General features: G+C 43.2%; 1 protein-coding gene across 1 annotated transcript in view; it reads left to right on the plus strand.

The window, feature by feature from the left end:
- Positions 1 to 9,422, plus strand: part of AKAP10 (A-kinase anchoring protein 10) — a 70,475-nt gene extending 61,053 nt beyond the window's left edge. The window contains exons 14-15 of the mRNA XM_083172426.1: positions 3,358 to 3,453; positions 5,798 to 9,422. Of these exons, the coding sequence (XP_083028552.1) occupies positions 3,358 to 3,453; positions 5,798 to 5,803 (102 nt within the window). The 3' untranslated portion in view covers positions 5,804 to 9,422. The remainder of the gene's footprint in view (positions 1 to 3,357; positions 3,454 to 5,797) is intronic.
- The last annotated feature ends 6,912 nt before the right edge of the window (positions 9,423 to 16,334 follow it).

The following is a 16,334-nucleotide window of genomic DNA, read 5'->3' on the forward strand; positions in this document are numbered from 1 at the left end:
GTGTGTGTGCGTGCGTGCCTGCCTGCCTGCCTGCCTGTGTGAGTGTGCCTGTGTGAGTGCTATGGTCTTCAGAGTGTTGAGAAATACAGCAACACACACTGGTAGATTAATGCCAATACTACATACTGTATCTCGATCTGGCAAATAGCAGCTGTTATAGTAGTGGTGGGCGCTTTTAGTATTTTTTTTATCTAGACATAAAGAGCATCTACAGATGTGTCCATCTACCCTTTTTTCATGTTAAATACCCATTCTAGATTAAGATACAGTTGCAAAAAAAAGTATGTAAACCCTGGAATTTCCTGGATTTCAGCATAAATTGGTCATAAAATGTGTTCTGATCTTCCTCTAAGTCACTATAATAGACAAACACAGTCTGTTTAAACTAATACCACACAAACAATTATATGTTCTCATGTTTTTATTGAACAAACTATGTAAACATTCACAGTGCATTGTGGACAAAATATGTGAACGCTTGGATTTAATAACTGGTTGACCCTCCTTTGGCAGCAATAACCTCAACCAAATGTTTCCTATAGTTGCATATCAGACCTGCACAACAGTCAGGAGGAATTTTGGACCATCACTCTTTACAAACTGTTTCAGTTCAGCAATATTCTTGGGATGTTAGGTCTCTTGAGGTCATGCCACAGCATCTCAATCAGGTTGAGGTCAGGACTCTGACTGGGTCACTCCAGAAGGCAAACTTTCTTCTGTTGAAGCCATTCTGTTATTAATCTACTTCTGTACTTTGGGTTGTTGTCCTGTTGCATCACCCAGCTTCTGATGAGCTTCAATTGGTGAACAGATGGCCTTAAGTTCTCCTGCAAAATGTCTTGATAAACTTGGGAATTCATTTTTCCATCGATGATAGCAATCTGTCCAGGCCCTGAGGCAGAAAAGTCCCAAACCACGATGCCCCCTCCACAATACTTCACAATGGAATGAGGTTTTGATGTTGGTATGCTGTGCCTTTTTTTTTTTCTCCAAACATAGTGTTGTGTGTTGTTTAATGTTTTACGTATCATAGATTCGTCAACAGAGATGTTAGCATGTTTTTTTCTCTTTAGCATGAGATTTCTCTAAGCCTTTAGCTGACACTCTAGGATTCTGCTTCACCTCTTTGATCATTCTGTGCTGTGCTCTTGCAGTCATCTTTACAGGATGGCCACCACTAGGGAGAGTAGAAACAGGGTTGAACATTCTCCATTTATAGACAATTTGTCTTACGGTGGACTGATGAACATCAAGGCTTCTAGTGGTTCTTTTGTAACCTTTTCCAGCTTCATGCAAGTTAACAATTCTTAATCTTAGATCTTCTTAGGCAATGCTCTTGAGAATCGCAAACTCGAAACTGGTGTGCGTGTGTTTTTTATAGAGCAGGGCAGCTTTAACCAACACCTCCAATATCATCTCATTGGTTAGACTCCAGGTTGACTGACTCCTGACTTTAGGTCTTGGAGAAGTCATTAGCCTAGGGGTTCACATACTTTGTCTACCCTGCTCTGTGAATGATTACATGGTGTGTTCAATAAAACATGAGAACATACAATTGTTTATGTGGTATTAACTTGAGCAGACTGTCTATTGTTGTGACATAGATGAAGGTCAGAGCACATTTTATGAGCAATTTTTGCGGAAATCTAGGTAATTCCAAAGGGTTTTTCACACACTTTTTCTTGCAACAGTCTGTGGCATGTCTATATTCAGTGGTTGCGTTTTGCTGTATCTGCGTATGAAAGGCTATGTTACACTGCTTTCCAGCAGACTACTGTAACAATACATTTCCTATGTAGATACAGCCGCGGTCATACGCTGAATATAGACATGCCATGTATCATTTTATTCAGCAGAAATGGCTTGTGCATTCATTTAGAAAATAAGATGCAATTTACAGATAACGTTAAAAAAAAAAGACACATAGCGTTACCATCACACGGAGCTCACACGTTATGTATAATGCAACTTGTGTTGCATGAAGGATAGATGTACCGGTATGTGTATGTATTTATTTATTTTATTTATTAACAGTTTCTTATATAGCGCATACAAATTCCGCAGCGCTTTACAGAGCATAGTTATGAGCAAACACAAAACAAATTACATTACAAGACAGTTTAGGACAAGTACATGGTTAATACAGATAGTTGCATCAGGTGACAGGACACTGAAGCAATTATCAGGGTGGCAGTGGTTTATATATTCTAAGAAAGGCACATGAGGAGAGAGAGATGTATGTGGACACATCTGTAGCAACAGGGTTAGGTATAACACGCCAATATGTGGAGTGTATCTCCTGTATCAGTATGTGGAGATTTATCCACAGAGACACAAAACCATGACCTAGAACAGGACATTCATCCGTTCTTACACACTCTTGATGTGACTTTGGTAAACACAAGGCTGCTGTATCAAATGCCTGGATTTAAAGCTCCAATTAAGATATCACCTCTGTTTGAAGGCAGGGCCTTGTCAAATGCATCCCCTGATATTAGGTTCATTGTGGAAATCACTGCTCACAGTGTCGCGATACATCTGTTTAGTTAAAACCAAGTATATCTGCATGCAGGGAGCTTCATCAACTCTCACACCAAGTATTAACTTCATTCAAAATCAATTCATGGAAAAGGCTAACTTTGTAGGCATGATGTACTGTAAATGAAAATATTTGTGTTAAAAATAGAGGGCATTAAGGATGAATATATCCATTAGTAGGCATAAAAAAGTATTTTTCAATTTAGGGACTTTTTTTCGTTCCTGGGTGTACAAATACAGTAAATAACATGATCAGAACAAACAATATAATTATACATGTAGAAAACCATTAAATGACAAAGAGCAATAAAGTTTTTCTGTTCTGATTTGATGAAATAGGTCACATGCTGCTCTGCTTGGTAGCATCCTTACTGCTTACATTGGGGTAAACTTGACTAAAGTCACGATACATGGTACGTTTTGAACTGTGCAAGGCGATGCGCGCTCCCATGCATCGCACAATACAAAAAGAATGTACTGCCAGTGCTTTTTGAACTAGATTGCATCGCATCTAGTGCAAATTGCACAATGCTTTAGCACATCGCATGCGTTTGAACTATATGCGATGCAATCTAGTTCAAAATGCCGCAGTGTGGGTGGCATAAGATGGGAGTTCTATAGAAGTTGGAATGTTGCCCATAGCAACCAATCAGTTTCTATCTGTTTCCTTCTAGAAGGTTCTAAATAAGTAAGATGCACAATCTGATTTTTTGCTATGGGCAACATCCCATCTTCAATAGAAATCCCATCTTAGTAAATTTACCCCATTGCTGTCTGTCTGCTGTGTGGTGGTAACTTTGCTTATACCTTTCATTTTAGGCTCAAGAAGAAATGGCCTGGAAGATAGCAAAGATGATCGTTAATGATGTAATGCAACAGGCGCAATGGATTCCTCCAGCGGACAAATCTACTAAGGTTTGTGTGTGCAGCTAATATGCTATGATTGCTTGAATGTAAGATACTAGGATTTGGGGTTTCCAATGTTTTATTTTTAGTAGTAATGATACCATAAAAAAAAGGGAAGAACTTTTCCATTTTAAGGGGGTATTCAAGGAACTGCCCCCGGTACCCAGTAGTGTTGATCGTTATAGTCACATGATTATCATCTGAAAAGAAATAGGGGCAGATGACACCATGACCTATGCCCACACGGCACCTGCATCCAATAGGAGTGAGCCTTAAATTCCATAACCAAGAGCCACACGCCGGTGGTGTCCAGTTGCAATTCCTTGGGCATCCGCCCTGTGCTCTCTTTCAGTTATTGCAGCTGATCACACGCCCCACATTTTCATTGCTTGTGGTGCTGTGTGGTCTGGCAGAACCTCCTTTATTATGGATAGCCATGAAGCCTGCAGCACCATCCTCTGTGATATGATCATTGATCTAAACACGCATTGCCTACGGCTGCAATGATTACTGATATTCTTTAATCGGTACTTGTTTCCTAGCACGGCCACACCGATTTACATCGGGGTGGTCGTGTCGGAAAAATCGGGTCGATCGCATCGCATGCGATGCGATCGACGCGACCGACCGATTTTCGACCCGATTTTTTTATTGAATGAAATGTAAATCGGGTCCCTGGGACCCGATTTTACATTGGATTCAATGTAAAATATTCCCAACCCCCCCAAATTTAACGCCGTAAACCCCACCCCACGATAGACGCCAACCCGAAGCGTGGCGAGCGCAGCGAGCCCGCGAGGGGCGGCGGTGCGCGTCCTCCGACCTTTTCATTCCCCTACTATCCACGTCGGCGTGGAGTTGAGAATAGAATAGTGTGGCGAGCGCAGCGAGCCACCGAGCCCGAAGCGTGGCGAGGGGACGCGTATACCTGTGAAGTTATACGCGTCCCCTCGCGGGGCTCGCTGCGCTCGCCACGCTTCGGGCTCGGTGGCTCGCTGCGCTCGCCACACTATTCTGTTCTCAACTCCACGCCGACGTGGATAGTAGGGGAATGAAAAGGTCGGAGGACGCGCACCGCCGCCCCTCGTGGGCTCGCTGCGCTCGCCACGCTTCGGGTTGGCGTCTATCGTGGGGTGACGACAGGGACATCTATAATGTGAAATGGGTCATATTGGCCCATTTCACATTTTTCACATTTTCTCACTATTTCAATGTTAAAAAATATTTTAACATTGAAGCCTATGGAAAAATCGGGGGCATCGCGTCGGGACCAATGTTAATGGTCCCGACCGACGCGATGCCCCCGATATTTTACCTTTCCAGACACGATTTCAATGTTAAAATATTTTTTAACATTGAAGCCTATGGGGAAATCGGGGGCATCGCGTCGGGACCAATGTTAATGGTCCCGACCGACGCGATGCCCCCGATATTGTGTCCTAGCCGGCCAAATGGACCTGATTTCAAAGGAAATCGGGTCCATCGTATGGATCGTGTACCTTAACTTAAAGGTACACGATCCATAAGATTGTGGCCGTGCTAGGAAACAAGTACCCTTTAATCTTCCACATTAAAACTTAGGACATCTAGAGCAGGAAATTGATCCAAAAAGGTACAAATATTACAGAAAAAAGATAATCTCAATGTCACTGACAGTGGCGCTTTAGAAATAATGATAAATATTTGATGAATTTACTCCCCTGTATAAGTCTTTGTGGGATCCTTTTTTCCTCCACTTATGGGGTCATTCAGTCGGGTATATGAAAAATAAAACCACACAACAAGATCCTTGCGTAATATTGTTTGATATTACTTTTTGGAAATATGGGGTGAAAAATTCACCCCATATTGATTTATCTTTATCAATATCCTATCTTTCTTCCATGATCCAAAAAGGTGACCCTCTTCATATTGAATACAGTATAGAAACGATAAATAGTAACTTGGGGGGAGATTTATTAAAACTTGTAGAGAGACAAAGTATAAACCAATCGGTTTCTAGCTGTAATTTTTAGGGAAGAGAAGTGGCCCATGGCAACCAATCAGCTGCTCTGTATCATCTTACAGTATATTATGCAAATGATAGAAAATACTTCAGTGCCGATTGGTTAACATAGGCCACTTCTCCCTTAGCACTGCTTCATGCATCTACCCCTTTATCTCTTTCCAGCTGATCTCTTTTCAAGGTTTAATACATCTCTCCCCATAGGTCTACTACAAATTGATGTTAGATTCTAGTAGATTAATTATTGCTCATAATTTATTGGTTAGGGTATTTCCATTCTTTAATTATTATCAAATATACTTTCGTGTTTACGTAATCTAATTTTTTCCTCTCTGCTCCTATGCTTAGATATAAGATCAGTGACTCCTGGCTGTCGTGTTCTATCTACGGTGACACTGAATATTCTCCTGCACTTATGGATGCTGTGTTCAACTAGCCATGCAAAAACAAAGCAATTGAACTTCTCATGGCTGAATGACATCATTCTGGAACTAGGCAAAAATACATAATAAATCAAACTAAATCTTTTTTTTTTTTGTAACCTGCCCTTGTGTAATAACTCTTGTACGTTACATATGTGTACAAAGCACTTGTTAATATGAAGGTGAGAAATATATGAAGTATGGTCTGTGAGCGAAGCTGCACATACTCCAGGGAGGATGCACTTGTTTTGTTTTGATCAGGAAAAATACTCTTGATTGTTATCAGCTATTTCCCATAGCCAATGTTTCATGATAATAATGGGAACAAATGCTACATCTACATGTTGGTTCCCAGTTCAAAGACGCATATTGCCGCAATGTTTCTGTTACATGGAGCACAGGTGACTTGACCATGTAGGTTACAGTAAGCAATCCCAATGTGGTATTCATATGTTTAGCTCTGGGGACCTTTTGTAGAGAACATATTTTTTTCCCTTTGATCACTACCTAAATTAGTCAATTATTTATCCACCAAATCTATATTGTGTTTGGTGTTTACACCAAAAGACAGTGAGTAGGTGGCTAGGCCATTGCCATATAGTCGTCTCCTCTTTCTGCATGCTCGTTCCTCATTTCTCCAGAGATGCCATCACATGTTGCTGCAATGTGAGGTGCTATCCACCCTGATTTGTTTAATGTTTTACTTTTAGAATATGCAAGTGAGCGCATTACCACAACTGACAGACATTTATTGATGGTATATCCAGATTTAGTTAACTCTTATTTAATCCATAAAGCAGTGCACACTCTGTCCCCAAGATCCAGCATGATAGGTGAAACCTTTTTGTTTTGTTGCCCCAAAAGCCTATTCTTGGCCTGGAAGTTTTATTACTGAGGTTGACTGCTTTTGGACACATTTGATCTATTTTTTTGTACATACCACCTGTCCTTTTCATGAAATACTAGTCTTAGTAGTGCTCTGGGTTTGCTAGGGATGGATTGTCTCCAAATACAAACACTAGTGACACCCCCCTCCATTCTGCAACAGATGTCACAATTCCCCCAATCCTGTACTCCAAATAAGGTCCACACTAAAGATGCGATTCGGGGCTTCTGCTGATCTCGTTAACGATATTGGTGGTGTCGCGGGATGAAAGCTAGAACTATAACTCTGAAAAATATTAACAATATCGCGCAGTGATGTCACCGGGACACCTGCTGAACATGCAGTTGTCAGATTGAGCTGCATGCACACTGAGCGATATTTACAGAATTAGTGATATCATTCAATATCTCGCCCAAAGTATACGTATTGTAATGCCATAGTTTCAGCTAACTTTTCACAAACTTTCTTACAAATTTGATTTTTTTTTTTTTTTTTAAGATTAAGGTTGTATTCAGTCCGGCATTCTGTCCCAATATCCTGACAGTCGGAATCCCGGGATGCTTTTGCCTAGCTCGGCTGTAACTCGACAGCCGGAATTCATTGTTCCAGCTGTTGATTGTTGGAAAGTGGCCGTGTCGGCGAAAACGGCCATGAATTCGACAATCCGCGGCCTTTGCCGACAAAACTGATCCGACTTGTTTAAAAGTTGGATATGTTTTGACGGAATCTGTCGTCAAGGCTGTGGAGTGGCAACATTGAATAGGTGGCGGCCACTATTTCCCCTGGTGGAAATAACGGCCGAGATTGAATACCGCCCTTAGTTTTCACTTTAAGTTGTCTATTTGACGTACAGTGTTGCTTAACCAATGTTAATTGTATATAAAAGGCTTCCTGATTTTACACACTATTTTAAAATATTAAGTTACTAGAAAAAGGGGCAACTACACACCTGTTCTCTAACCTGAAACCCATTATAAACAGTCATTATAAAGTCCTATAAATTATCGTAAATAGAGCAGTGTTTCAAGTGACCCTAAATTCCGAAGGGAAGACAGTAACAAAAGCCGCCTACTGCCCAGTGCTATTATAAGCCGTGAGGCCAGATGGTCCGCTAAGGAATATGGTCACTAGGTCGACATACATTAGACATGGCTAAGGACGACAGGGTCGGAAGGTCTACACAAGCATTAGGTCGACAATGGGAAGTTCGACATTCAAAAGGTCGACATGAGTTTTTCCCTTCTTTTTTTTTTGAGCCCACATGTGCCGACAGGTGGTATTACATATACATACCCTACCATCCACTGGGGCCTGGTGGAGAATATAATAATGTGCAGAGCGCAGGGGGGCACCGTGCCGGAAGCATGGCGAGCAGGCGTGATGCACTTAGACGGTGTCCATGTCGACTGTGTGACATTCGTGACAAAAAATTGAAAAACGAATGTCGACATTTTGATTGTCAACCTTCCCGTTGTCTACCTATTTCAGGTGTTGACCAAAGCCCTGGCGACCTCATTTATAGACCTAATGTATGTCGACCTTCATTTTGTGGAACCCCTGCTAAGCCCACAGCTGTGTTTCAGCAGATACTCTGGCTCTTTACGAGAGATGAATGAGTTCTATATAATAAGAGTCCTTTATACGAGTACTTATGGGGCACGGACTAGTTTTCACTCACTCTTGCATCACTGTTAATGTGGTTTTTTATGTTCTGTAATCTTATTCAGCCATTAGTATATGAACTACTATAAATGCATGGCGGAAAAGCATAGAGAATGCTGCAAAGCACTTGAATTACTTAAATTGGTGGAGGCATGTACAAACCAATACATTAAAATGTGTCTTGGTGTGAAACTCGCAGTACTAGGGTAGAAAAGAGAAAGCTAGAACAATTCTGCATGGACCGATCTAGTCTCCAGCCCAGTTTCTGCTGTTCCACAACAAAATGCCGGCAGTGGACTGCTTATTCCTTCAGAGTTGCTTTGGGAGTATTGTCTGGACTGGTAATGTGACCTCTGCGCAGTTGACAGCCTACATGCATCGGGTATGGACATACGTGTGAATTCACATGAACACCAGGAATCATTTTTTTACCCTTTCGCTGCAATTCTATTTTGAGAAACTCAAATCCGAGAACAATAATAATTTGGAATCTGTTTTTGTCGATATTGGACATTCATGTTACTGGACCTGGCAGAAGTCCCGGGAGCACATGGCACTGTATTGGACATAATTACGTTTCAGGGCATAAGCTTTGATCTTCATGCAACACTCCGTTACACTGCTGTAGTTTTATTAGTGACAATACCCTTTCTCGAGAATGCAACTCGGGGAGCTCGTTCTTTGTTTGTATGTTTTTATAGGCTTCTTTTTCTCCTCTACCTTCTCAAAAATCACTTTGTCATGTTATGAAATGTTTCCAGAGATGGGGACTGCATTGATTATCTAGATAACCTAATCCAGCTGCAATTGTGGAAAAATAACACCCTATGTATAGTCTGGTTATATATATAAAAGGAGGCTCAGTATAGCTGTTTTTGGTACTATGTACCTATTCCAAGACCTTCTCATGCCCGAGTATTCCTGTACTTAATTACTCCTCTATTTAAATGTGTTAAATTGAAAATATATAAGAGAAATTATTAAAAGTGTTGTCTATCCTTTTCATTGTGTGTGATTTCTGAGTGATTTTCAAACCTATAAAATTCAACAAGGTTCAGGAGTAGAGTACAGATGTAGCCACGCTCATCATTGCCAGATCGCCACCACTCGTGCCCTGCTGTGATGCCAATTTCGCACCTGCAGCGCGGAATCACCACACTGCAATATAGACGTTCAATGCATTTTTATGAGCTGCCAATTACTGTAGATGCACCTGGATGGCGACGGGATTGCAACAATCGCCATGGAGATCAGGTGCGGTAACCATGAGCGTGGCTGCATCTATATTTTCCATAATCATGTCCATTTAAAGATGATAAACTAGGGGATGTGGGGAGAAGGGGGTTTTGCGTGCTGGAAGAAATATTAATGGGGCAGATGTATTAAGCCTTAACAAGAGATAAATGCCAGGGTGATAAGGAGAGATAAACATCCAGCCAATCAGCTCCTTACTGACTCTTTTCAAACACAGGCTGTAACATGACAGTTAGCAGGTGATTGGCTGGATGTTTATCTCTCTTTATCACCCTTGGATTTATCTCTTGTTAAAGCTTAATATATCTGCCCCAATAGGAGATGGATCAAACATGTAACAGTGCGGTGCATTAGATTGACTGTAAAAAGGACAGATAAAGCAGGCCTACTAGAATAAAAAAATAAAAATAATCATCACACTCAAATATATTCGCAACTTCATGTATGTAATGATTGGATGCTGTCAACATGTTATACTTGGGTGAAAAGCTAATATCTGCCTATAGGGCAGATGTACAGTATTAAGCCTGGAGAAGAGATAAGATGGAGATAAAGTGAAAGGAGGTAAAGCACCAGCCAATGAACTGTGGTTGACAATGACAGTTGGGAGTTGATTGGCTGGTGCTTTATCTCCTTTCACTTTATCTCCACTTTATCTCTTCACCAGGCTTAATACATTTCCCCCATGTTTTAAATCTAACATGACACTAATCACTGCACAGATCGGCCTAACCACATACAGATTTGTTTCCTCATACCCTCTTCCAGTAGTCCATGCCCTGTTTATGGTGAATTGCATTCATTGTGCTGACTTAAATGAGCGCAGAACTTTACATATAATTCCTATAAACAAAGAGGAAGTAATGTAATACATTATCCCTGCATTGCATATTAAGGCCCCCATACATTGAGGCGATCGGCACGTTAAATCGGACCAAATCGCCTCTCCCTGACATGCAGTCGGGTCCGATGCCGGGTCCCGTGCGCATTGGACCCGACTAGGTAGTCCGGGAAGGAAGCAGGGACGCATGCGATCCATCACAACGGATCGCATGTGTCCCTGCCACCGGGAAGGTCCGTACACTGCTGCGAGAAGTCGCAGGCAGTGTATGGGCACCTATTGGCCAGTATTCAATGAGGCCAATTCGCCATGTTTCATGACGAATTTGTGCTATTTTCACTTTGGAAGGTGATTTTTTTTGTGTCAGAAAATGAATCACCCTATTCAACGTGCACTTTTCGCCAACGGTGAACAGTGAATGAGGGACAATTCACTGGCTGATACTCTCCACAACTCGCTGTGGTTTTTCAATGAGTTTTTCAATGTGATTCGCCGTGAGTGTATTCAATGAGAAGATGGCGAATTGCTTTCTAAGTGATTTTCGCCGTGTGTCACCGTGTAGCAATCGCCATCTTTTCATGGTGAAGTGGAATGTGAACTTTTAACCCCTTCATGACAGAGCCAGTTTGTGCCTTCATGACAGAGCCCTTTTTTTCAAATCTGACATGTCTCACTTAAGTGGGGATAACTTTTTTTTGCTTTTACTTATCCCAGTGATTTTGAGATTGTTTTCTCGTGACACATTGTACTTCAAGTTAGTGGTAAATTTGGGTCGATACAGTCTGTGTTTTTTTGTGAAAAATACCAAAATATCGTGAAAAAATGGAAAATTTAGCAATATGCAAAATGTCACATTTTCTGCTTGTGAGACAAATAATCATACCACTCAAAATAGTTAATAACTAACAAAGACCATATGTCTACTTTATGTTGCAATCATTATTTCCACCCCCTTTTCATTTTTTTGGACACTAGGAGGCTTCAAATATGACTAGCAAATTCTCAAATTTTCAAGAAAATTTCAAACACTGATTTTTTTAGGGACCAGTTCAGTTCTGATGTGACTTTGAGGGACTTGTATGTGAGACACTCCCATAAATGATGCCATTTCAAAAACTGCACCCCTCACAGTATTCAAAACAGCATTTTGGAAGTTTGTTAACCCTTTAGGTGTTTCACAGGAATTAAAACAAAGTGTAGGTGAAATTTCAAAATTTCTTTTTTTTTGCAGATTTGCAATTTTAATACATTTTTCTAAGGAACACAGTACATTTTACTAGAGAAATGTGACTAAAAATTGATTCCCCCAATTCTTTGGTTTTCATAAATATCCTATATGTGGCCCTAGTGTGCACGGTGACCAAACCACAGGCTTCATAATAGAAGGAGCACCTACTTGATTTTGGAGCCTCCTTTTTATGAGATTATTTTTTAGGCACCATGTAGGTTTCTAGGCACCATAAGATGCTAAAAGTTAGGAACCCCCCCACAAGTGACCCCATTTTGCAAACTACACCCCTCAGGGAATTCATCTAGGGGTATAGTGTACATTTCAAACCCCCAGGGGTTTCACCAATTGTGGTACAACTGGGCAGTGAAAATGAAAAAAAATAATTTTTCATTTTCACAGCTCAGTTGTATCAAAATTGGTGAAACCCCGGGGGGTTTGAAATGTACTCTATACCCCTAGATGAATTCCCTGAGGGGTGTAGTTTGCAAAATGGGGTCACTTGTGGGGGGGTTCCACTGTATGGGTGTTTCGGGGGTCATTCAACCAGAATCTGTGCTGCAAAATCCAAAAATCACTCCTTCCCTTCTGAGTCCTGCCATGCACCCAACTGGTATTTTTTGGTCACATGTGAGGCATTGCCGTACCCGGGAGAAATTGGGGCACAGATTTTGGGGTGCTTTGTCTCCTTCATTCCTTGTGAAAATGAAAAATTTTGAGCCAGATCTGCATTTTTGTGTAAAAAAATTTAATTTTTTACACAAAAATGCAGTTCTGGCTCAAAATTTTTAATTTTCACAAGGAATGAAGGAGACAAAGCACCCCAAAATCTGTGCCCCAATTTCTCCCGGGTACGGCAATGCCTCACATGTGACCAAAAAATACCAGTTGGGTGCATGGCAGGACTCAGAAGGGAAGGAGTGATTTTTGGTGGTGGAATGAATGGCGGGTGCTATGTCGCATTAGCAAGACCCCCGAAGCACCAATACAGTGGAACCCCCCCACAAGTGACCCCATTTTGGTCACCAGCTTTGGGAGGGGGGCTGGCGCTGCGGCTGGCGGGGGGGTGGGAGGGGTGCTGGCGCTGCGGCAGCCGGGTGGGTGGGAGGGAGGGGGGCTGCCGGGTGGGAGGGGGGGGGGGCTGGCGATCGTTGGTGATCGGTGCGGTATACGCACACACACACACACACACACACACACACACACACATATATATATATATATATATATGTGTATATATATATATATATATATATACATATATATACATATATATACACACACACATATATATATATATATATATATATATATATATATGTGTGTGTGTATATATATATATATATATACACACATTTGCACATTATTTTTTTATTTTATTTTATTTTTAACTTTTTCAGCAGCAGCATGATGCTGCTGCTGCTGCTGCTGCTGCTGCGGGGGGGAGGGGGGAGGAGGGGAGCGCAGCGTAGGCTCCGGACGTAGCGTTGGAGCCGGGGGAGCTGCTGCTGCTGCCGGGTGAGTGCCCGGCGGGTGGGAGGGGGGTGCTGCCGCTCGGTGGTGATCGGTGCTGCACCGATCACCACCGTTTTCTGTGTTACCGAGCGGCTTAGCCGCCGGTAACACAGGAAACGCTGTGATTGACTGTTCAGATTTGAACAGCCAATCACAGCGATCGCCGTCCGGTGGGGGCATCCCTGCCCCCCCCGGGCGGCGAGGGGGGATGTCTGCTGTCAGGGACAGCAGACATCACCTAACTGTCACTGCGTCTCTAGACGCAGTGACAGTTTGAAGCCATGACGTATATATACGTCAACGGTCGGGAAGTACTTCCCGACCATGACGTATATATACGTCAATTGTCGTGAAGGGGTTAAAATAATAATGTTGTTTTTTTAAATTTGGTGTAAAAAAAAATCAGGAATTTTATTCTGTGAAGGGGCATGCTATTTTTATTCATGTGCTTACAGCACATGAATATATATTAAAAATATATATATTTTTTTACCCATACTGTAGTAGCCAGCAGGGGGCCGAGAGCCACTCATTACATATTCATATATTCACTGCTCCCGTTCATTACATATGCACGATCGGGAGCAGCGCATACCTGGTCCCCTGCTGGCACTCCCGGGGGGCAGTTTGGGCTGCCTGGCTCCCGGGAAGCCCACCTCCCCCCCCACATACGTTCTGGGGCAGGCAGGGAGACTTCCATCTCCCTGCCTGCCATCGTCCACCGGCTCGTCGCAGGGGTTCACATTCACAGTCAGGGGCAGCGAGCCCCTGCCTCATTGAATACTGTGTCATCGAGGGCTCCAGCCCTCTGGAACACGGCGAATGTGCAGCGAAACCTAAACAGAATTCGCTGCACATCGCGATTAGGGTCATTGAATACTGCCCTTAGAGTGCATGGTAAAAGATCAATCACACCGATAATTAGGTTTGGGTAGACATTCTGAATAAATGGTGGTATTAAGCAATAAAAAGGTTTGGGTATTCAGAAAAGGGTTCTCTTACTCGCCATGTGTGTATCAGATTTATAGTGGCATTCTCAACATGTTCTTATACAGTATATGATTTTAGATTTCTGAAATGGACGTTTATCTCTCTTTATCACCCTTGCATTTATCTCTTGTTAAGGCTTAATACATCTGCCCCATTGCCTGTACAATGTAAAGCAGCAGGTAATTTGGGGGTTATTAAGACCTGATCACTTTTCCGCTAATTTACAAAACCCCTCTGATCAGATAGCCACCACCTGCCAAAATGAGATCCTGCTCTGCGAAAGGCCTGCTAAAATATTGCAGATCGGTTCCATTTGCAACTCACCATCGAATGATAATTCCAGGCTGTGAAGTCTGTACGTAACCCAGGGGTAGATTTATTAAGCTCGGTGAAGTGATAAACTGTCTGGTTTTTATCACCGACCAATCAGCTCCTACCTGTCATTTTTCAAACCAAGCCTGTAACTTCATAGGTAGGAGCTGATTGGCCGTTGATAAAAAACCAGACAGTTTATCACTTCACTGAGCTTAATAAATCTGCCCCCCCCTAGAACCTTCTCAGACAGTGCGATAGTAACCGGTTGTTCTGGGTCGCAGCTGATGTCACTCGCCTTAACTAAAAAACGCCTGGGTTTTCCCTGACTAGAGATGGGCAGTATGATTCATTGGAATGAGTTGAGCCGCACGGCTCAGCTCAGTAAAGTGTGTTGAGACAGTGACTCGGCTCTCGAGTCACGAATCATATGGAATTACAGGCACAGGGAGACAGTGCACGGCTCACAGCACACTCAGGGACTTGCAGAGTCTCTGTCCCTCAGTGTGTGCTGTGTGCCGGCAGACAGGAAGTTAGTCAGTGGCTGGGCTCATGAGTAGTGTGGAATTGCAGGCACAGGGAGACAGTGCAGGGCTCACAGCACACTCAGGGAGTTGCAGAGGCTCAGTCACTCAGTGTGCAGGGAAGACAGGAAATAAGACAGTGGCTTGGCTCACAACTCTTAGTGAGTTGCAGAGGCTCAGTGTGCAGGGAAGACAGGAAATAAGACAGTGGCTTGGCTCACAACTCTTAGTGAGTTGCAGAGGCTCAGTGTGCAGGGAAGACAGGAAATAAGACAGTGGCTTGGCTCACAACTCTTAGTGAGTTGCAGAGGCTCAGTGTGCTGGCAGACAGGAAGTAAGACAGTGGCTGGGATCACAACTCATTTGGAATTGCAGCAGGCACAGAGAGACAGTGCAAGGCTCACAACACATTAGGGAGCTGCAGAGGCTCAGGGCGGGATGTACTAACGGGAAAATGCGGTAAAACACCCGTTTTACCGCATTTTCCTATGTACTATCACCGGTTCGCCCCGTTTTCGCAGACCAGGGTATCGCCACCCAGAGGGTGGCGATACCCTATAGAAGCCTATGGGCTTCTTTCGCCGCCCGACGTGCGCCGTCCGCGCGCCCACCCCCTCCCGTCCTCCTGTGATCATCTCCTCCCCCTGGTGTCACAGCCGGCAGGACATCCGGCTTCAGGGGGGAGGAGGAGACACAGGAGGACGCTGGCAGCCGCCGGGAGGTGACGGAGACCCCCGCAGCCAACATCACAGGTATCGCGGGGGTCTCCGTTACCGCAGCCCGATGCTGGCCGCATATGTTAGTACATATGCGGTAGCATCGCGGCGGCTGCCGTGCGAAGGGCGGAGATGTATGTTGATACATCCCGCCCTGAGTCCCTTGCTGCTGCTTAGTAACTGAACCAGCTTTAATAATGATTGTGCAGTTCATCTGGCAGAGGCAGGCAGCTGCTTATGCAATGATTGTTAATAATGTAATTACCAACATAGATTCAGTGTGCTGCTGCTGCTGTCCCGACTCAGCCAACAGTGAGTATCTCGAATCATGTAGTCAGCTGAATGTTTCGAGACACTGAGTCGAGACAACGATTCACTAGCCATCTCTATCCCTGACACTCCCAGAAATCTCCCAGCTTTCTGTGAACTTCTGAGCAGCTTGCAATCTTAAAGATGCTAGATTTTATATCTGAGCGTCCCTGCGCATGTGCGCGATTATCCGTATTCATGTGCAGTTTATTGATAATCACCCAGG

The sequence above is a fragment of the Crinia signifera genome, chromosome 2 (assembly GCF_055691185.1).
Source record: "Crinia signifera chromosome 2, ASM5569118v1, whole genome shotgun sequence".
Lineage (NCBI taxonomy): Eukaryota > Metazoa > Chordata > Amphibia > Anura > Myobatrachidae > Crinia > Crinia signifera.